General features: G+C 30.4%; 4 protein-coding genes across 4 annotated transcripts; all 4 read right to left on the reverse strand.

Moving 5' to 3' along the window:
* Positions 1-5,539: 5,539 nt before the first annotated feature.
* LOC124915194 (PI-PLC X domain-containing protein At5g67130-like) lies at positions 5,540-8,437 on the reverse strand. The gene is made up of 8 exons (XM_047455867.1): positions 8,315-8,437; positions 8,090-8,239; positions 7,835-7,972; positions 7,675-7,773; positions 7,292-7,595; positions 6,998-7,221; positions 6,618-6,704; positions 5,540-5,919 (listed from the first exon to the last, which is right to left on the reverse strand). Exons 1-8 carry the CDS (start codon positions 8,384-8,386, stop codon positions 5,881-5,883), a joined length of 1,113 nt encoding a protein of 370 aa, XP_047311823.1. The 5' UTR covers positions 8,387-8,437; the 3' UTR covers positions 5,540-5,880.
* A 1,702-nt stretch (positions 8,438-10,139) lies between these two features.
* LOC124916465 (protein COBRA-like) lies at positions 10,140-12,517 on the reverse strand. Its single transcript, XM_047457178.1, has 6 exons — positions 12,280-12,517; positions 11,942-12,021; positions 11,393-11,852; positions 11,154-11,313; positions 10,812-11,089; positions 10,140-10,729 (listed from the first exon to the last, which is right to left on the reverse strand). Exons 1-6 carry the CDS (start codon positions 12,371-12,373, stop codon positions 10,434-10,436), a joined length of 1,368 nt encoding a protein of 455 aa, XP_047313134.1. The 5' UTR covers positions 12,374-12,517; the 3' UTR covers positions 10,140-10,433.
* A 3,824-nt stretch (positions 12,518-16,341) lies between these two features.
* On the reverse strand, positions 16,342-17,280 carry LOC124916466. Its single transcript, XM_047457179.1, has 2 exons — positions 16,669-17,280; positions 16,342-16,561 (listed from the first exon to the last, which is right to left on the reverse strand). Exons 1-2 carry the CDS (start codon positions 17,167-17,169, stop codon positions 16,508-16,510), a joined length of 555 nt encoding a protein of 184 aa, XP_047313135.1. The 5' UTR covers positions 17,170-17,280; the 3' UTR covers positions 16,342-16,507.
* A 372-nt stretch (positions 17,281-17,652) lies between these two features.
* On the reverse strand, positions 17,653-18,900 carry LOC124916147 (putative receptor-like protein kinase At5g39000). The gene has a single exon (XM_047456881.1). The coding sequence runs from the start codon at positions 18,898-18,900 to the stop codon at positions 17,653-17,655; it is 1,248 nt and encodes a 415-aa protein (XP_047312837.1).
* Positions 18,901-23,572: the final 4,672 nt, after the last annotated feature.

Below are 23,572 nucleotides of genomic sequence, written 5' to 3' on the forward strand. Positions count from 1 at the left end.
AGATTAATAAATTTTATTCATTTGGAATAAAGTGAGTTGAACACTTCAACTTGTAATATATGAGGCAAATCTAGTTGAAGCAAACCTTTTCTTAGCAAAATGGAAATTTATTCTAAACTTTTGATTGAGGCTGGTTGAGAGGCATTAATATTTAATGCTCTGAATTAGAGAGATACCTTCAATATATATAGCTGCTATAAGAAAAAATAAGTCCAGTTTGTTTAAAATTGTAGTAAGTACTATTTACACAATGGATAGTTGAAATTAGACAGAAACATGAATTCCCATCGCCTAGAATATTAGATCTCTTCGTTTTGTTGTATGATCTATTATTATTAATTAAATGGATAATTCTAAAATTGGATGTCTTGGCCTGGCTCTTATAGGTCATTGGTCGTATCATTAATGTAGTAATTTAAAAAGCACGACTTGGATTTCCTATGATAAAACAGGGGTTTGGATCGAGAATTTGGTTGATTGAAGATTAATTATTTGATCCACATGGGGTTGCAAAGATTGATATTATAGACGAATTCACAAGGATATATAAGTAAACACTAATTGTATTAATTTATAAATTAATTATAATATAATATATTCTCCTCTATTAAATTTGTTGTTGCATGCTGTCCCGAGAATGAGGGAGGTGCCTTCACAATAGGAGCATGCTAAGTCTGTTTAGGATTTGCTAACATGGCAGTCATCTTCATTATTAACTTTGGGGTAGTGTCCTGCTAATAATCCTTTAAAATATACTGATTTTATGAAATCCCACACTTTTATAATTACTCTCCCTTCTCAATCAAATCATGCATGTATTCAATACAAATTTGAAGAAACCACGAATCCACATCCTAGGGCCACACCATAAATAATAAAGGACGTAAAGAGTTGAAGATATATCATCGACTAAATGACAAAGTGAAATTACGTATTGAATTTTTATAGATAAATAAGAACTATGGACATAATAAATATTTTATTTGGTTATTGTTCCACAAAAAAGAAAGATTTCAGATAGACATGTACAAATAAAATTTATAATTTATCTATATTGGAACACACATAAGAAATAATATATATATAAAAAAGAAAAACAAAAAGAATCTTTAGGGCTATGTTGGCTCCACATAAAAATGGGCAAGACATCCATCTATCTCTCCCCATGTGTTGAAAGGTCCCCATTTGCAACTTGTTTTCTTGCTTTGGGATTTTCTCACCTTCTCTTAGCTTCTTCTCCTCCTCCTCTTAAATTTCAATGTAATTGAGAGATATTCAAGCTGGAAATTACAATTCAAAAACAAGAACAAGTCATGATATATATAATTGTCAAATGAATCAAACTCACGAAGAACCCTAGCTAGCTAGTTTGTAATACTTCTCTTTCTCTCCAGATGTCAAGAAGGGGTGCAGAGAACATGTGAAATGAAATGGAGATGGCAACTTAACAAGAGAGGTGGGGGCATTTAGGGTTTGGTATTAAGCCTCAAACCCAATATGTTTTTTTAAAAAAGAAAAAGAAAAAGAAAAAAAAGACAAGTGCCCCCAAACTACATGTTACTCCCTCGTGGGGGAATCCTTATTAGTTGTGTCCTTTGGGTACGATAATTGACAATTTGACTCTTACCCAACTGACTGATTGCAACTATACCCTTAACCCACCCACCCCCTTTCAAATTCAATATATTTTAATTTTTTAAAAAAAAAATATTATTTGCATGCACAATTGACAAGACATGCAAAATAAATCTCTCATTTCCTTTTCCTTCCATTTTGCCATTTCTTTCTTTTTCCTCATGTGGACTCCTAATTATTCTTCTACTTTCTCTACATTTAGTATTTATATATTATTTCTAACTAATGAGCTATTGCCCATTACAATTTGGCATGCATCACAGACTTATCTTTATAATGATCATTCTTTTAAAGAAAAACTATAAACATATCAATAAACATTCTAATATATATCTATATACTATATATATATATATATATATAATATTAATTCAATAAATAAGTAAATGGGCAACTTTCCCTTAGTTAATCATGCCTTCTTTTGAAACCCAATGGAATAATGGATGATACAACTATTTTCCAACACTTGTAGGGAGGGACATTTTCTTTTGGAGGATTTCTTTTTCTTCTACTATAATCAATTTTATTATCGATTTGACCAACTATGGGCCATTACTTTGATTTGATATGGTGTTTTGGATGATATCCTCATTAGCTTGTACTAGTCACATATTAATTAAAATATATTACCTAAATTAATAAGGATTTAAGTACTCTAACTCTAGTACTATTATTAATGCATGACTAGTTGGATTTCTCCATTGATGTTGGATTAGGGTTTTAAGACTTTTAAGGTATATATATATATATATTAATATATATGTAGGCTGGACGACGATGATGATGAGTATTATAATATTATTGGTCCATGAAGTCAATAGTAGTGGATGTACTAATTAAGTTGGATAAAGAAATGACAGACATGCGTACAAAAATTCAAAGAAAGATTAAATTTGAAAGACTTTGAGGTTGTAAAAAAAAAACGTTTAAGAGAGTGAGTAGGCTCATTGGGTTCATAAAATTTGTGGGTCATGTAGATCTTGACTTTAAACCCGCCCCCAACTCATGTTTACAACTCACATGCCATTAACAATTCTCTCTATTCCTTCTTTTGTTGCTCTTCAATCAATATCACTCATGTGTTGCTCAAAAGCTATAACACTCAATCCTTTAATTTCCAATCAATCATCAATATTGGAATTTGAAATAGAATACAGGGTTGATACGATTTTATCTTTTAATATCATATATATATATATATATACACCTCAAAACTCATAGATTAATGGTAGAACGTAACAACTCAGCTTCTCAAATTAAGTCACGGGTATGAAGTCGGAGACCTATGCATCTTTTATTTTTTAAATTTTATTTTACACTTTTTTAAAGTAATACAGATATATATATTTCATTGTTAACATTATCAAAACTAACTTAATTTAAGTGGTATAGATTAAAGGATAAAATATTGAAAAATAAATATATGGGGTGACCATTTACTAAGAAACGACCGAGGAGTAGAGTTAGAGTGAGTTTACAAAAATTTATGGACGACTTAGAAAAACAATTAAGTAAATATTTAATCAAATATTAAATAAGATTGTATAATATAAACAAGAAAAATCCTTAACTTTATTTGGAAACAGATAATAAAGAAAATATGCAACCTCATTTATATATATATTCTTAAGCAAACATATATATGTAGATGGATCTGATGAATAGCTATTATATATTTTCAAAGAAATTATAATATAGTATATTATAAATTAAAAATTAGAATTTTTAATTATATATATCCCTCCTCCTCCCACTTCTCATATATTATGGTCCCTAAACCGGGCGGCCCCCAAATCTCTCACATTTTATTTGATTGAATATTAGTGTGTGGGCCAATAACATGAAACCCATTATAATATATTCTGGCACAATGACATCGAAGCATGTTACCACTTACATAGATCGGTTTAATTAATTACATTAATAATAATCTCTTACATTAAATCTAATTCCTTTATCTTAAATTAATTACCAAGCATATATATATATATATATATATCCCATCAAATAAAAAAAAAAATTAATTAATCTCAAACAATATTATTGGTAGCTAGCATGTGTTAGATACCTCTCCTAATTACCTACTTCTGCTCAATCACATGCAGTTTCAGAGACAGTAATTGGGCAGCCACACTCATTAACCACTAATTAATTAATTACCTTAATGTTAGGGATCGATCTTAATTAATCTCATGATTCATTTAATTTAAAAACTTTATTCTCGAGTTCTTAAATTCCTACTACTTACTAACTTTGACTAATGTACTAAATCTAGCTAATAGTCCTTTCCCTTTTACTTTAGGAATTCAAGATCTCATTATTTGACTAATCCATCCTTAATCATGTTTCACTCAATTAACTATTATCCTATTCCTCTCCAACACACTTATTAACCTTAATTTTATAAAAGGACAGAGAGAGAAAGAGAAAGATTTAAAGAATTATAAAATCTTGAGAGTGGAGTGGCTCAAGAACCGAATTTGTGCGTGACTTTGAATAGAGTGATATATATATATATATATGATGCAACTTTGATTGATTTATATCAACAAATAAATGAGATGATTAGATGAAAATATACATAACCCAATTACCCTATTTTGTATTATATTATCTCACTATTTTTTTTCATTTTATCATTACCTCATTTTATTTGAAAAATCATCAAAATTAATAATGTAAATAATTTTTTTTCTTTGATTCATTGATTTTTTTTGTATGAATATTTGAATTGAAATCAGTTAATAAGATGTTCACTTTTTTTTTTCTTTCAGAACATGAGTCAACATTTATCTATGAGACAACTTTCTCTTTTAATTAAACTAGTTAATAATAATAATAATTAGGGCGAATCTACATGATGTGAACTTTATCTCAATTTAACACAAAAAAAAAGTTAAGATAAAAATGTGGAATTACTCTATAATTTTATATATTTTCAATTTAATTCACTATTTACTTATATAATTGTAAAAAAAAAAAAAAATTACGTTCATACACTTATTTTATTCATAATTTTATTTTTATTTTTAAAAATTCTTTCAAGTCCAAACAATTCTATTTTCTCAATAATATTTTCTGGATTATAATAATAATAATAATAATACAAATTCTTCAAGTGAATAAAATGTGCATGTATGAATTTAATAAAAAAATGATACAACTTATCCAGATTTGGATAATGATATAAGTGATCTCAATTATTGATCAGGACAAAGCCCAGACGGCTCTCCCCACATATCAGGGCCCAGCCCATGCCCAGCATAATGTACCAAAGATAACTATATATAAATTGAAAATTAAATCTTCCAATAAAAAAATGTGCAATTAAGATGTCGGAAATTGATTCAAATAAATTATATATATTTTAAAAAGTCAATCTAATATGATATAAATTATAAAACACAATAATTTTCAAGTCACATCAAAACATAACAAATAAATTATAAACAACAATAAAAAATATAAACATAATATATTCACTAACAAAACAAATATAACATTACGAGCTCAAAAATTCTAATTTTTTTTTTAAAAAGTTCACCGACCCCTTTCACTAATCTTCCCGAGTAGTATTTTTGGAAAAGAAACTAATCGACTGATCACATAAATTAGGGTTTATGAACCAACTAGTGTAAGTGAGAGTCTTCTTGTATGAGTATAAGATCTCTTCCCTCCAAGGATAAGCATGACACAGTCAAGTGGATATACAACTTGTTATTAAATTATAAATAAGTGTAATAATGTGTTATATTGTTTGTGCCACTAATTTGATCTTAGTTCATGGTGTTACACTACATGAAGAATATTGAATTTCGATTACATATATAATTAAAGTTGTAAATAAAATGTCCTTTAGTTGTACTAAGTACTGGTTGGAAGCATCTGATTACAATTTGTATACAAAATTTCCCACAAAAACACATGGGAGGATCGAGATCAATAATTAATTAATAATATATATGTTGTAAATGGGGATAATATTAATAGCTGAAAACCTGGAAACACGCCCCCATTATAGAATGTTTCCATTAATTAATTAATGTAGTGAACAAATATTAATATGATTAATTAACAACATGGTATCAATAAAGAAAAGATATTGTTTAATTTAGAAAGTGGGATGTCTGTCGCTGCTGCTATTTAATTTGTCTACGTACACTTTACACCGTGTTTGGTTTCATTTATAAATCAATTCCCATCTCTAACGTCACTATATGTCTTATGTTTTTTTATCAATCATCATCATCTCTTTATCGTGCACCCTCTTCCACCAGATCCGGTCTGCACAACACAGCCAACCAGCAAGCAATCATCATATTTAATTTCTGTCAAATCTAATTGGGCTTAACTTTGATCATAAGCTTCACTAGGCCCACCATTAATAAATCATTTTTTTTCTCTAGCCCAATACATTGGCCTTGAGGTAAGGCATTCAAAATTGAGTGATTATATAGACTATTTTCAAAAAAAAAAATATAATTAATTACCTTATAAAAAAGTTATATTTATAAAACTAATTACATATAAATATGTTTTTAATATGCAAAAAAATTGTATAATTAAAATTATTTATATATTCATAAAGTTTACTATAATAAATCTAAAATGGTGAGAGTTTGACTAGTTTAAAAGTTTATCTAAATTAAATTCATAATTTTCTTTTATAAATCTTAATATTTTAAGAGTTAGTCAAGATTTCAAATTTTGTTATAATATTTTAATAGTTCATTTTCTAACCACTAGCTTTGTTATGTTTAAATAAAAAAAAGTGACCTAAAAGTGGCACCAAACACATGTTACATCCATGTTATAGATAATTATTTAGAAAATATTTTTAAGAATCTAGGTTATCAAACTCAAAGATTAATAATACCAATGAGTTTATCCATCATTACCACCATTTTTTTTCTTCTATTTTTCAGAGAAAACATTGCCCTATAATAATAATGATAATAATAGCTATGAAAAAAAAGACTTACAACACAATAATGGAGATCAGGAGAGCCACAAAGAAGGTGTCCGTTGAGATTATCTAGAGCTTGAAATGTCCCTCCTCCTTCACTTCTCTAGAACACCACCATAAGTTCAATTTACCAAAAATATCAAGTTTTTTCTTTCTTTTTAAAAAGAGTAGTGATAAAAAACGGCAATTTGATGTAAAAAATTGATGTCGAGGATGATGTGCAAAACGTTATCGACTAGAAAAATGTTCTCTTCTTATATTTAAGTCCAATCACGTGTTGCATATCATTCATTATTATATTTAAGTCCAATCACGTGTTGCATATCATTCTTGTAATGACACATAATTCTCGCTATTACTCTTTTGAAAATGATCTAGGTTATGTATTATGGGTACCTTATAATAATCAACCGCCATAAAGTTAGCCCATCGATTAGCGGATGCTCCATGGCAGGTTTGAAGCATGTTGACTAGGTTCTGTGAATTCTGAACACAAGCAAACATCTTATCTGGGATTGTCTTAAAGAAGTTCACAAGAACCAGCGATTTTGATGTATCGTTCATAGCAGATGACTCTGCCCTATTCGGACACATTCCTCCTCTCATTCCTCCATCTCCATCTGAAAGATACAATCTTTTCTCTTCTTATAAACAATCAAGAGTTTTTGGATGTCTTAATTTCTTACTTACATTGATTTTCAACCATGTAGTTCCATTGATAAGCAATGCCTTCCGTTTCTTCTTTAGTTTTCATTGAAGTAAAAACTAACAGTCTCTGGTTCTTAGCCACCATATCACTAACAAGAGGCCAGTCCTCTCCATTTTTAGGCATTCGTGAAACCGGGAACCAATACTTCATCAAACCAGCTTTCTTAAACACTCTTGTTAACCCTTTGGGGGACTTCACGTAATCTTCCAAGATTAACGTTATGATCTCCGACGGATTTGATTCCATGAACGCTGCGATCTCATTCAATGTGTCAATCGCCGGTCTCTGTTTTTAGTTGGGAAACTATTAAAGTTCAAACAATTGAATTTAATTAGTTGTAACATTAAAATTGAATTGAACTTACGAATGCGGTGAATTCGTAGCATCTTCTACCGAAGGAATGACATAGCCATATGTCTCGTTGGAAATCATAGGTGTCAAGCATCAATGCGCGGACTCCATTCTGGAAAATTAGTTGAAATTGAGAATTGAAAAAGGGATTATTTGAAATGGGTAAATCTTACAGTGAGCTGTTGGGTGACTGTGTCTTCTTGATTGGTGAAAGTGAGACGAGGGACGCCGGTGTGGAATGGTTCTCCGTCGATGGCGTATGCATTGTGGGTAGTCAAGAATGCGTATTTGTTGAATGGAAGAGAGTTGTTCTGTTCTTTATTTAATTACCCACCATTAATTATTGCAAGGAAACAAATAAAGGAAACTGCTTGATTTTGCTTTCTTTCAAATTCAAACAGTAACAGAGGAGGAGAGAGTATACGTACGAGGAGCTTGAATTGGTCGGTAATGTTGGACCGGACGCAACGATCGACAACGAATCCATCGAAACAAGAAAAGCAGTATGTTCCTGCTACACATGAGTTTTCTTCCAAATTGCATTGACCCACATCCTCCATTTCCATTTTCATTTCTTTCTGTTCATTCATACCACAAATCATTCAACAATAAACAAAACAAAAACAAAACAGAGGAATATACGGTATACCCACCTGACATTCACCGCGGGCGGCGGCGGCAACCAATATTAGTGAAATCATGGCCAAGAACAAGAAGTACTTCATTGACGCCCAAAATGTGTAGAAGTTGAACTTGGGCAGAAAGAAAAGAAAGAGTCTTGAAATGGGTTTGATTTTTAACTTTGTTTTATAGTTTGGGTTGGAGGAAACAAGTACGGTAAACGCAAATGATGATGAAAGAGGCATGAATGATGAGAAAGAGAGATTTACAAGTTAATTCCAACGTTAATGACAAGTTTGATTAGGGTTAATATTACGAATTACCCACAATTCATTGGTCCTTTGTTTTGTTCTGAAAAAGAGAAATAATTGAGAGTTTATTAGGTTTGGATTTATTGAAATAAGTTTAATTTATTTATAAAATGTTGAATGATTATGATTTTAACATGTAATATGAGTAAGGAGAGAAATAATGAATGATGTTTGGTTATAGTTAAAAAAAAAAAACAAATTTGTTATTTGAATTGATGAAAGTGATTTAAAATGTGAATTAAATTATTTGGATCTTTCATCAAACAAGGACTATAAGCTTTTCTTCTCTCTTTGAAACAATACCAATATGCTAAGACTAGTTTATTTTTTATATTTGTAAAAAATAAATTAATTATGTTTGTTAGAAAAATTGATAAAAGAAATTTGTAACTTTGATTTAAAAAATTATTAATTTTGATTTACTTTTCATTTAAATTTTGTATTGATTTCAATCACATATTATATGATTGTGATAATAATTATATCAAAATATTAGTTTCAACTTTCAATCACATATAATCATTCCTCCTCTATATGGACCTAGCTTGCTTGAACCATTTGATAATTTCAAATAATCTAGTTTTACTCTAATAATCCCATATCAAACATTTTTTCAAAAAAAAAACTACATCAAACAAGCTCAATAAACAAACATTTGTTAAATAGGTACTATGATTAGAATTTAGAAGTGACATTTACAACCTTTTAATTAATTTAAATTTTAACATTTCAAAAAAAAAAAAAAGTCTATCTACATTGATTTTTGGTGGGTCAATTTATTAAACCAATAAAAGATTGGGATTTGGGCATCCATTTAGTGATATTCACAATAATGAAGTAAAAGAAAGAATAAATGTAACTATCATTGGCATCTAATAATAGTCTTTCTCAATTTTGATAAATGAGATGACTACTATCTTACTATCTTCTTCAACACCAAGTTTTTCTAGCTAGTGTTCCTTTAATGTGGGACTTGAAATATTGATACTTGTCTAAGACAATCAATTACAATAATTGTTACATTTTGTAAGTTATGCAAATGCAATCAATTATCACAACTTTATTTCTCATATTATCATTTGAACATAATTTTTCTAATTGATCGGTAAGTGTAGATGATTGAAAAAATTGAAATTGAAATTAACATTGACATTAAATTATAATTTAATTTTGTTTGAAAAAGTATAGAATATAATTATAATCAATTCTATTTTTTATGTTTTAAAAATAATTTAAATCTATATTATTAAAATATATTTTGTTAATTTCATAAATACATATACGTTTGAAATTTGAAAAAATATAAAAAAAAATTAATATTAAAATTACAATTTGGAGATAAAAAAGAAATTTTGAGAATTATAATCACATTAATGATTACAAAAGACAGCCTTAAGGAAAACGCCTAGAAGGCATGACGATTTTTTATGAATTATTTTGGCCATATTATTATTTAGATCATTTGATAAATAAACATAACAAAGTTATGTTTTCCAAATTATATAATACAACTAGAAAAAAAAAATCAAACAAGAACAGCTTATTATAACTGTTTGTAAAACAAACATTTGTTAAAAACAAATATAAGAATATCCAATCATGATCATAATATATAGATTTAATTACACAAATAGTCTATGTTTTTTTGTCAAAGTTCACAAATGATTCAATAACAAATATATAGAGAGAGACATGGATCCTCAACCAACCAAACACAGAAACACCTTCAATCATCTAAAGATCTAATCTGCTGTCTGAGTGTATAAGTTAATGGTCGTGTATTTATTTTCGCTTTCTTCTCCAACAACAACAAAAACATGTTCTACTCTCGTTACTTCATTCAGACGCTTGTAAAAGAGGAGAAAGCTAAAGACAATAACAGAGCCATCAATATGTTAAACACCGAGAATTGTGACCTGGAAGTGCTGTTTGGCGAATATGGGTAAGCCTCTGGAGGGGGCATGACACAATTATCTCCATTGAAGTAGATTCTTCTCGGGAAAGCCCATCCTTTGTCAAATGTAAATGTCGAAGGATCCTTACGGAAGAGTAGCTCTGATTGCACATTACCAAAAGGACCCGCTTGTGATAGAAAATCGTTGTAGAATTTGACTCCCCACATCATTCCAGTATCATCTGTCCAAGAAAAATATGAGTTTGACAGATTTTGGAATGATAAAAAACAACAAATATAAAAAGGTTAATCGTCGATACTGACTTATAGCGCCGTATGGACTCAATGGTTTATAGTTGAAGCTGAAAATCTGAGTCAAATTATCAAAATTGGGATGTTGGGCTACTAAGTTCCATTGCGTGTAATTCATCCTGTAATTGAAGTTTGTTATCGTAACCTTCACTCGCCAGTACTCCTTGTAGTTGAGCTTCACGTGCCAATGAACACGAATTGGACACATGTGGCTTGTACATTGAACAAGAGGCGTAAGGCTATTCTTTCCAGGACCATTCACAACCGACGCTAAATAAGGCGAGTCTGGACTGCAAGGTACAATGATTCGTAAGTTCGTGTTAAAATTTAACAAGAAACAAAAAATCAACTTACTTTACGCAGCTCCCCGGTTGTGTATTGTTGTTCTGGCAGCCACAGGTGCAAGTTTGGCAAGGAACAATTGTATCATTGTAGAATGACGAAAGTGAAACGCAACAAGTTGGAGTTTTTTGTGCCAGAAATTGCGAATACGTGCAAGTAACGTTCCAAGTCACTGCCAGTAAAGAAGACAATATATAAATAATCATCATTGAAACCGATTATAACAGTAATAAGAAAAATCAGGTTATTACTCATAGCTTGAGTGACTCTCCTTCCAGCATCTGGAGAATAGAATTTAGTAGGTTTTCCAACCTTAGCAGGACCACAAGTATAACCTGGACCTGGAGCTTTTAACGTAAAGTTCTTAGGAACCCTAACTGTCTTATTGGTGGTACCAGCATTTCCAACGCTAATCTGAAAGGAACTTGCAGCGTTTCCAGGGTCCTGCATCCACGAGTTTATGACTCCTCCCTTACAACAGTTTGCAATTTGTTGGTTATAAGGAGTTCCGGGTAGTAAGTCTACGATTGTTGGATCTTTCCTGCAGCAATGTGGAATATTACCCTTGAATTTCGAACAATCTCCTTGATCTGTTGCTTGGCTACCCACCATGCTCCATATCACTTCCTTCTTCGCCCATGTCCAACCAAGGGACCATCCAGGAGCTTGAATGTGACGATATTGTTGGAAATTATACATTGTCACAATCGCCTGCAATTGACAAACTTAACTGTTACAATACAACTCACCCAACAAACCAAACCAAACCAAACCATAATCAAGTTAACAATTATACTTACAACATAACCATCAGGCGCCCAACTTATGACATCCCACTTAATTGTGATATTTCCATTTGGGTCCAGAGGATCAAAGGCTTCTGAGATTGATCAACAAACACAACATTAACAAAATTGGAAAAAAGTCAAACCCAGATTCAATTTCATTTCAACATTTACATCACCCACAATAAGAAACAATCGAAACGGAATTGATTGAACCCATATTTCTAAATTGAGATCAGTGACCTAAACCCATTAATCGCGAAAGGGGAAGCATTTATTGCTAATAGGAAGACGCATTGAACAAGCAAAGTAAAAACAGTTCAAAATAATGATGGAAATAGAAATGAACAAACCTGTAGAAGTAAAGCTGAATGAAGCAAGCAACAACACTACTAACACTGCAGGGTATGCGATCAATTTGATGGGTGATCTAAGCCAAGAACCCATTTTTCTTTTCCAGAGATCTCTCGATTGGTGTTTTAATTCTGTGGACTAGTGGATCTACAGCAGAAATAGATATAGATGAAGAGAAGAGGGAGAGATAGATGACTGGCTCTTACTGAGAGAGGAACTAAGTGGACTTTTGCTAAACCGTGTTAATGTTTAAAGCAAGCTTTAGCCAGAGAAGAAGAAATGGCAAGTCGGGTTTAACCTATTTCCTTTTAAAAGGAAAAATGGTTGCCTTAATTATTCAATAATTTGGACATTAATCTTACAATATTGTATTTTGTATCTTTCTTTCTGTTCACTTCTCCTTAATTTCATCTTAATGAAAATATTATAATGTTTCACGATAAATAAAGTTGGCCAACTTAAACAAAATTATGATAAGTTTGAAGAAAATTATGAATGAAAAGGATGATAAACGTGAATTTTGTTTTTATTTAAATAAAAGAAATATTCTCGGATGAGTTTAAGCACCTAACCCTAAACCCTCGTTGTATTAACTATATCTTTATTTGTTAGAAGATAATTTGTTTTAACAATATTTACGACATTAACTTGTAATTAATCTATTGTGACTAAAAGATATAATTTGTTAGTTAGTTAGTATATCTTAGTTAAATTACATAAGCAATCAACCAAACGCTTATATAAAATACTGAAATAGTCTTGTATTAATTTTTTAATAATTATCAACTTGTATATTCAATGAATATATATCATCTATTTAATTTGGTCTTTTTCAACTAAAATATATAAATAAAATTCTTCTAAGAATTCAGTGTTTTTCGTTCCATGTGACAGACTGTCTTTTGTCATATTCCATTAAAGGACAGCTAGTATTTGGGCACTTAAAAGCTGATCCATGACACTAAATCTGGACCGCTGATCTTGACTAAAAGATCTATATTGTCGGCAAACTTCAAGCCATATGATTCGTTGGTGTTTTACTAGTATAACAGCATGTATGTTTAGATAACTACATAATGACTTGTGACAAACTATTTGGCTAAGCTATTCTCCACTACTTTACTCACAATGTGAACTTTGTAAATGTTTTTTCTGTATATATTAATTTTAATTACTGTAATTATATTTTTATATAAAACAAATTTATTTTTATAGTCAGAACGTCCTATCAACTTTTCATATTTCAATTAAGTATTTTAGTTATTAAATTTATATCATATTTTAGCGACAAAATGTGAATATTCTTACTCTAAAGTACTGAGATCGAGTTCGTTTGACGGTAAGTTCTACGTATAGTTAAATGGTTAAGTGTGTTTACGGGCTACATGTTTAATCCGTTGTCTCATTTTTATCATATCTTCTAGTCTAACGACAATAAGAAGTGGATATTAACCCTAAGTTTCTAAATTCGAGTCTGTCATACAGTAAATTCTGTGTCTGATTAAATGATTAAGTGTGTTTGCGGGCTAATACTTGTTTAATTAATTTATTTGATACAATTATACTTAAAAGTATTTATATTTAATTAAAATATAATTTAAAAATATATAAATAAATTATTTACACCTTAAATTGAGGTGGGTTCAATAAAGACTTGCACTGAAATTTCAAAATTAAAAAATACAAATATTTAAATAACTCATAAAATCAGTCCAAAAAAAAGAAAAGAAAAATAAAAACATTTAAAAAATATGCCTAAGATAAGTGGCAAGCAACTTCTTAGTCAAATATATATTTTTTAAACTATACAAACACATATGTGACCGAACCCAAATATGGGTTTATCTTCCTATTTTATTATAGGATTGCGACATATAAACAAACTATCTAGTAACTATGCATTCATCGTTAATGACATTCTGTTAAGTTTGAAACTATAATTTAACTTTCCGAGTTCTTATTCAAGAAATGTGTTCTTGATTGATGGGGCCAAATATAGAATTCTTTAATCAAGCGCAACGAATATTATGTGATAAGAGAATTCGAGGTTAAAGAGAGAAGAAACCGGGTGAGAAGAGAATACTACTAGAATACATCTAGTAGTCCAAGAAAGAGGTTCAAGGCCGAGAGAATAACTTAGAACAACAATTTTCACAAGCTTCAATTCATAGCCCAAAAAGTGGGGTGGGCATCAGCATTTAAAGCGGCTGAATTACCCAAGAGTATTCGGTTACAACTTGTTACAACAATTTTCAAAATAACAGAACTCGATTTGAGAGAAATATAAGAGAATGGAAACAAAAAACATAAACTGGCCCATGTACACCATAGGACCGAGAAAAGGGTGCCGAAAATATTATAGGACCGAGCCTTAATGCGTAGACCATAACACATTTTTTCTATTTTAATTGCAATAATAACCGTGACAAACAACACAAATAAATAAAATAAATAGATAATTATTGATAAAGAGCTAGACAAGAAATCAGAAAAATCCTCCATTGTCTCTAGTCTACAATCTAAACTTTTTTTTTTTACATTTTCTTCCAAACAAAATCATATTTTATTGATATTAAATTAAATTGACCGGTACGGACAATACATATATTTTTTATGACCCAATTGCGAATTTAAATATGAAATTTTTACAAATATTATTTGTAACATACATTCCTACACCGAGGTAGTACTACACTGCCTGAAAGAATAATTATCTGTCAATTATATGATTATCAGTGAGATATTAAGCAGATTCTATTATGACTTATAATAAGATATGTTCTCCGTGGGCCAATGAGGATAATAGATTTTATTCTTTTTATAGATTGTAACAGAGCCCACTACGTACTGGAATTTGCAGACAGAGACACAAAACATGTGGTTTCTTTTATTTATTATAGAAAAGCCCAAAAACCTTACATTTGGCCCACTTAAAAGTTTATAAGCTGTATTTTTTTTTACCAAAAGTAAAATTAGCTTTAAATGATGCAAGGAGGTTAATAATAATAATGTTCCCAATGAGGTTACAAAATCAGTAGTGGTATTAACTATTAACAATTATCCTCCACCAAGTGGGTCATTTTGTTTATATTAATTTTAATGAAGTTAATTTCCAAATTTACATTTTTTCCTTCTTATAACTTTCTAAATTAATATATATATATATATAATATATTTATATTTTCTCTTGATATAACTTGTTTGCAAATCATGATAGCATGCATTGATCTGTTTATTTGGCCTTTTTCATCATAAATAAATTTTTTTTTGTGTGTACATATGAATTTATGAAATTATTGTCTTTTTTAAATGAATTAATATTATAAAAAATATTATTAAAAAATATTAATCAACTTATCTATAATATATTAATTTCACTTTCATAATTTTTTTTTTTATATTTGATGTGATTTTCCCATGACATCAAAATTTCTTATACTTAGTTATTCAACATCCTCCTCACGTTCTCGTTCATATTCTCGATCACCCCTCGACTAGAACGCCGTGTTTCCATTCAATCTCGTGGTAAAAGATTGTGTTCTCGTTCATAGTTTAAGTGTATTAGTTATGACTCTATAAATAATTCACATGACACATTGTTTTCGCAAAATTCAGTTGACGACTCTCTTAGTAAAACTTTGCTCCTATTGAGTTGACTCTATACCATTTGAGCTTTAAACTCGGATACTTTTACACCATAAGAATAACCTACTATAACCCATGAAATAACCCATGAATGTATCTATACTTTGTTGGTTCTAACTCTCATATAGGATATCAATATTATTTTATTAAATTTACATGTCTTTGAAAATAGTTAAAATTAAATTTTTTTATTTACAATTTTAATTACAACTATAGCAGTCAAAAGAAAATCACATTTTTCTAGGCTGGAGTGGACAGCCCAGAACTCTGTGCCATCACTTACATACAATTAAAATTGTAACTAATTAGTTTTGATTGAACTTTTTGTATACACCCATGATCTAATAAATTCCTTTCTTTTTAAAATTATTTTTGTAACTAATTATTTAAATTATTTTTTTCCAAAACTAAAGAAATAAACATAACAAACAATAAGTCAAGCCTCATCCATTAAGAGTAGCATTAACACCATGTCTCTTCATTACCCTATTCAAAGTCATCACCGGTCCACAAACAAACAAACAATCAAACATAGCAATAAATATACATACTATGAAATTATGACAACTCAAAATCTGTTCTTCATGACCAAGTGGGCACCAGGAAACATGAGAACAATCTTGCCGTTTTCCATTTCTGCAAATAAAAAAATTACCCAAATTCTTATTTATCTACTTTATTACTAATCCAACTATTAATGTATTCTAATCTAATATACAGACAGTTATACTAGATAGACTGACCCTTTTACGTTTGGTGTGGATGAGCTCCGGTGAGATTTTGTAGAGATCCTCGCCGTCCATTTTCCTCTGTTTTAGCCTCTCTACTACTTTCACGTCTACCTCCACCTCCTTCTTCTCATCTTTTTCTTGTACTTGTACTTTCCCCTGTTTCTGAAACATATATATGTCATTTAATTGATGTTTTTCATAGACTTGATCTATCATCACATTTCTTGAAATTATTACCCTAGTCCGGGGGCATGAGACGACAATCATGGCAGGCGTAACAACATCGTTTTGGTAGAGATCGTAGAGATCCTCATCATTATTTGAGTAAAGAGGGTAAAAACCTCCCGTATGCAGCCTTGTTGCCGTGGCCGACTCGAAACACTGAGTAAAAGGAAGATCCTCCACCACCACCATGCCGCCGTCATTACAGTACTCCTCCCATCCACCAAATGCAGGAACATGGCTTCTTCTTCTTCTTGTTGTTCTTCCGAGATAAAGATCATCATAATCCATTGGGTGTCAGGAAGAAACAGTGAATGTGAGAATAATTGACTTGGTTGTGACTAATTAGACCTCATAAAAATGGCTGCTTTCTTCTGCTTCTGCTTTGGCTTCTCTCTTTCTTTCTATCTAACATTGCATACTCGTGCCTTGCTTATAAAAGTGTAAAGAAAGAAGAGAGAAAGAGAGAACCAAAGATAATATTCCACCACAGTCGTATACAGAGACAGAGTTGACAGAGAAATATCATAAAAGAAGAGAAACAGATATTCGAGCTTTTTACTGTGGCCTTACCAGAACACATCAGTAGTACAATTATATGCAAGGCCTGGGATAAAACCCACTTTCTTTTCTTTTTCTCCATGGAATTTCAAATAAAAGCTCTGCATATTCCAATCATCGAATCTTATTATTACTTTTTTAAATGTATCATTATTATTATTATTATTACATTTAAAGGCTGTAAGGGCCAATTCAATTGAACTTATTCACGGGTTAATAATTTGGTACAGTGAGACTGCCGTCTGAAGCATTCAATCTGAAGATCTCTACACCGTTCAGTAACGCGTCTACGAAAAGGGGACGTGAATATATGTAAGGAAACAGAGAAATAACCATATCTCGTTTCCTTCCTATGGCGCCGTCAACCGCCACCACGTAGTCGTTGTACACGGGGATGAACTTGCCACCGGCTCTTTTAAACACATCTACCGGTTTATCAGCAATCTCATCCCCGATATATACAGTGAAAACCCGTTGATTGTTTCCTTCTATATCGATTATAAATTCGCAGAAATGGAGTCTCACGAGATAATTAAAACCCGAGTCCACGCTGAAGATCCACGACATGTTGAACTGCAAGTTATTCTGGTCGGGACCCATGACACGTTGCGTTCTGTAGACATACTCTGGGGCCGTGTATGCCGGTGTTTTATTGTTGTATAGAACTTTGAAATCCAAGAAAGGTTCTTTACCTAGCAAATTTCCCTTAAGATATCGGTTATCGTTTTCCCACCTCCGAAACATTCCGGTGTCGTTCTGGACGTCGATTGATTGTCCACCGACGTTTAGCCGGTAAAGAGTCTCGAGTGCCATGCTGGTATCGACGATAAAACTCGATTTTTTCCCGACGAGGGTCGTGTTAGGAGAGTTGACTCCGGTTAGATAGAGATTATCCGGCATGGAAACTATTTCTATACCGTTGATGAAGGCGTAGGAGTCCACGGAGGAGGTGGTGGGGGTGAAAGTGAGATCGAGGGTTTGACTATTCCCGACGTGGACCACGAATTCCTTAACGAAGGAAGGAGAATTTGCAGGGGCGGAAAGGAAAACGCTGAAATTACCCAGAAGGGTGTGGCCGGCGGCGGAGACGTTGAAGAATGATTTGGTGATATCGCGGCCGGAATAGTTGGCTGAGTAGAAGTAGAGGCGGAGGAACTTGGGGCCGGATGAGATCGGGAAAGTGTAGGTAAACTGGGATGGGAATATACGGGCGGTCAAATAAGGTATTTGATCGACGGAGGGATTTTGTTGGTCGGCTTTGGAAACAGAGGAGGAGTTATTGGAGGTTAATGGAGGCATGAATTTGGAACCGGTGTCGGGAATCCATGGTCGTTTGTCCGGGGAGATGGAGTTATCAATTGCACCACAGTCAAGCCTGATAACATCGGCGGGTTTGTAGGCTATGGCCGCGGTGAGGATGGAACAGAGCTGAAGAAGAAGAGTAATTACGATCAAACCCATGTTAGAGGATCGAAAGCGTCTATGTGACTTAAAATGATTTGTTGTCTTATTTGTAGAAAAATTAAGAGGAATTTGTAAAACTTTATAATAATTGTATTAAATGTACAGCCGCCGGCTGAGGTTTGACCTGCCCTAACCTCGATAGAAAAAGCTCCCGTAATCAAATTGAATGTAAATCTCGTTTTTGTGTGAGATTTGAATCTATAACTCGTTGAAATTTTAAATGTATATTTTGAACCACATTTTATAATAAATATAACTAAATACAACGAGATTTTAAATGCATATTTTGAACCACATTTTATAATAAATATAACTAAATATTTTGATATGTTTAAAAAAAGGGCTGTCCTGGAGACTGAACTATCCTAACCCGAGGGCTTGTTAAGTGCCGGCTCTGTTAATTGAGATATTCTAATATTTATATATCAATATATAAACTCATCAAGATTTAAATGATAATAACGCGGATTTGTTCATCTTTTTGTTAATTATTTTATTTTAAATGTTGTTATCAATTGTATGATTGTTTTTATCAAATGCTAAATAAATATTAATTTTTATATAATTATGAGAAGCCTTTCATTAAACAAAATTTCTCACAATAGTATTGAATTTATTTCTTAATGACCTTAATAAATCTAATTAGTAATTACAACCATGAGTTAAAGGTCTTACTTTGATTCACAATTCTAAAAACACAGCTGGATGTTATGAAACATCCATTAAGGAAGTATCCTTCATTCTCAATAAATCAGGTAAATTTAACACTTTATTATGAGTTGGTTGACTTGGATGTGTATAACTATAGACTAAATATAATTACATTAAGTACATAGTATACATCATTTATTGAAATACATAATAGATTGATCATCATAGGCATTTCAATTCAATTCTTGTTCAAAATATTATATGAAAATGTACAATAATCTTGAATTGAGTATATTAAAAATCTAATGAATAAGAAAGAAGAAAATGTGTGTAAAGTGAATAATATTCTAATGTATACAAAAGAGTTTATAACAGTACTAGAATAGTTTGGGACCATTTACTTTTCATAGTTTTTATTATGGTTAATTTGTCAGGTAGCTAAATTATGTAAGTCTTGTCTAAACAAATAAAAATATTAGAATTTAATTAAAAATATTTTAAATGAACTAACTAATAAAAAATCATATATATAAACATAATAATTACAATTTTTAAAAACAAAAAATATTACTTTTGAATAATATGAATATATAATGACCAATGACAAACATGTTTATTCAAGACTTAAAAGAAGATGAAACTAAAAATGAATTGTTAAAATATTCATTTTGAGTTTAGAATTTGAAAAACGAATTGTTGTTCTAGAGCTCGATAACAACAATCCAAAAACATTTGGAATGATGATATGAATGATTTTAGATAATTATTTTGATGATTAATCAATGTTTGCGAAATTTTCTTAAAATGAGGGATCAATTAGAATTTGATCAAATATTAATATTAATTGTTTTAAAATCGGTTTAGTTGTAGGGTTCTAGTTCATACGAGCCTAGGGAAGGTTTAGGTGTAGAGCTTAAGCGATCTCAGTAAAAAACGTGCTAATTACGATTTTCCAATATAATGTATTGCAATTACGAGCGTGTCTAGGAATCGGCTAAATGTTGAGTTGAGACATGTGCAATTGAATTTTGAGAGGTTTAAGGATCATTCTTATGGGCTCTGATTCTGATTTGGGGAATGGAAGAGCAATAGGAAGATTTTTTGTACGAGAATATGGATATAGGAAGGTTGAAGAGGATCAGCAAAAACACTGATTTAGGGTTAACATTCTGCCTCATTTGTTGTGCCCATAATTTGTAATTCAATGCTCTAAAGATAATCCTTGCACATAATTTGAACATTCAATTGAATGTGTTAACCTATTTTTCTATTTACATTTTATAATTTATATTAGTTATTTTTAAATTATAATTTATATAAAATTATAAAAAAAACAAATTAAATAATAATTGAAATAATTTTATTGAAATATGTAAAATTATTTTTTGTAATGTTATAATAACTTGGAATTATAATTTATAATTATGATAAAATTCCTTAAAAATATGTATGCAAAATACATCTAAAATCAAAGTTGAAAGTTGTAATTTGTAAATTGTCTATTTGTTTAATAAAAAAACAGTAATCATAAATATCTTACTTGATCAATTAATAAAATTCATTTAATAAATTTAATATTTAATTTTAAAAGTTGAATTATCAGTCGTTGTTAAATTCGGATAACCGACCGAAATCGATAGAAACAGAACCGATAAAATCGTTATCGGCCAGTTAACGAGTTCGTAAAATAAATAAAAAATCGAGGTTGAACCAATTAATTAGTTAACCAACTTATAAAGATTCAAATTCTTATGAATACGGATTTGTTCATCTTTTGTTAAGTATTTAAATGTTGATTGTTATTTTATATTTTGAATACTTTAATTAAGTTTTTTATTGTTTATTTCTAATTTTGTGTTTAAATAAAGAATTATTAAAATATATATAATAATAATGTTTAATTTTAAGATCTACAACATTTTGGATTTTTTTTAGAATGGTGTGTAGTGTATACCCCACAAACAGACTTAATTAATAAGGTGAGCGAAACTTGTCCCCTTATGTGTTTGAATTCAAGAACTCTTGGAGACCGAAGATATTTACATTCGGTTTTCGCTAGGTTAGAAAAGAGAATATTATGTCTACTAGCATGTAGCCCGTGCATTTGCACGAGTAAAGATATAAAACCGAGAAAAAAGAATTACGGTTAAAATGTGATAATATTTTTAATTTACTCTCATGTATATATATATCCAAATTAACCATAGCTCTCGATCCGACAATCCGGACACTTTGAAAATTAAGTACCATTATATATATATAGATTAGTTAGTTAAAAAGTTAAACTTATATTGTTAAAGCGTCCCGCGTTCATCAAATTTGGTGTTGAATTTAAAATATAGTCTTATTAGCCTAGTTGGTTAAAGAGTTGTACTTATTTTTTGTTAGTTTGCAAGTTCAAAACATACATGTAACATTTTTAATTTTATTTTTAACCGTTTTAAGTTTATGGGCGGATCAACTCACAATCCGATTCAAATATTCCTTTACTCTCACATATATATCCAAATTAACCACAACTCTCGATCCGATAATCCGGACAATTTAAAAATTAAGTATCATTATATATATAGATTTGTGTTTTCAGATGGGTTTATCTTTTCACGCATTAATTATTGACAGGCCCAATAAGTACATGGACTACACAAATCCTAAGGTAACTAAGCCAATCAATACGCCCATGGCAAATTTTTTACTTCTAATTTTTGTTATATTTCAATCATTTACAAATAAAAATGTAATTTATATCTACTAAGTGAAAATAACTTATTAGTATAGAATATTTGTTAAATTAAAAAAAAAAAAAAAAACTTATAACAAGGGCAACCTAATAGTCAGCTGAATTGCCTCTCCAGTCTTACCGTGGCTGTCGTCAAAACGAAACATGGAAGAGCTAATCCCCGATTTCAAGCTTTCTGGTTCTCTCGTTCATATGTAATCAGGTTTTACCTATATATTTTTCATTATAAACAATTCGATTGAATTTTTGTGCAGTTATCTAGGGTATATATCATCTGTATAAGTTCATTCAACCCTAATAAATTGTATCTATATTGAAGTTTACATCTTGTCTGAATGTATAATAAAGGATCTAAAATGGTTCTTTTTGAAAACATATATTGTATTGGGTGACATAGTTGTTCTGAAAGGTCTTAATCTCAATTATGTTTCTCATATTTAATTATATATACCATTTAATCACAAGTAGTTCTAGTTCTCATTTTTCAACGTACTTCTATTTATAAAAAAAGTTTACGTACGTATGATCATATTCTAACTAACAAATATTGTTGTAGTTTGTTTGCTTGTTTTTATTACCCGATGACAAATAAATATTAATTTTGAGAAGTCTTGAAACAAAATTTCTCATAAGTATTTAATTTATTTCTTAATGTGACCTTAATAAATCTAATTACAAACCATGAGAGTTAAGGTCTTACTTTGATTCACAATTCTAAAAGCACAACTGTATGTTATGAAACATCCATTAAGAAAGTTCCCTTTCTTCCAAATAAATCAACAATTTAATACTTAATTATGAGTTGTTAACTTGGATGTGTATAAATATCATTAAATTAAGTACATAATTTGTGTATGTGTATACATTATTTTATTTATTGAAGTACATAATATATTTTGATTAATAGGTTTATCATCATATATAGACATTTAAATTCAATTCTTGATCAAAATATCATATTAAAATGTATAATAATCTCGATAACGACCATATATTGATTGAGTATATTAAAAATCTAGTGAATAAGAACAAAGAATATGTGTGTATAGACTCGTCATGCCCTCTCAATGCACACTCTTGCAAAGTGAGTCACCAAGTGCTTTCAATAGTTGTTGTAAGCCGTAATCTGCTATTTTGTTTTTCATCTGAAGACTGTGCATTCAGTACTTTGTCAATATGACAAAGATATTTATTAGATTATCAAAATATTCAACTGCCCTATTATGTGGTGAAATATTACATCATATATGCATAACAAAAGAGCATTTATCCCCATCA

The sequence above is a fragment of the Impatiens glandulifera genome, chromosome 9 (assembly GCF_907164915.1).
Source record: "Impatiens glandulifera chromosome 9, dImpGla2.1, whole genome shotgun sequence".
Taxonomy (NCBI): Eukaryota; Viridiplantae; Streptophyta; class Magnoliopsida; order Ericales; family Balsaminaceae; genus Impatiens; species Impatiens glandulifera.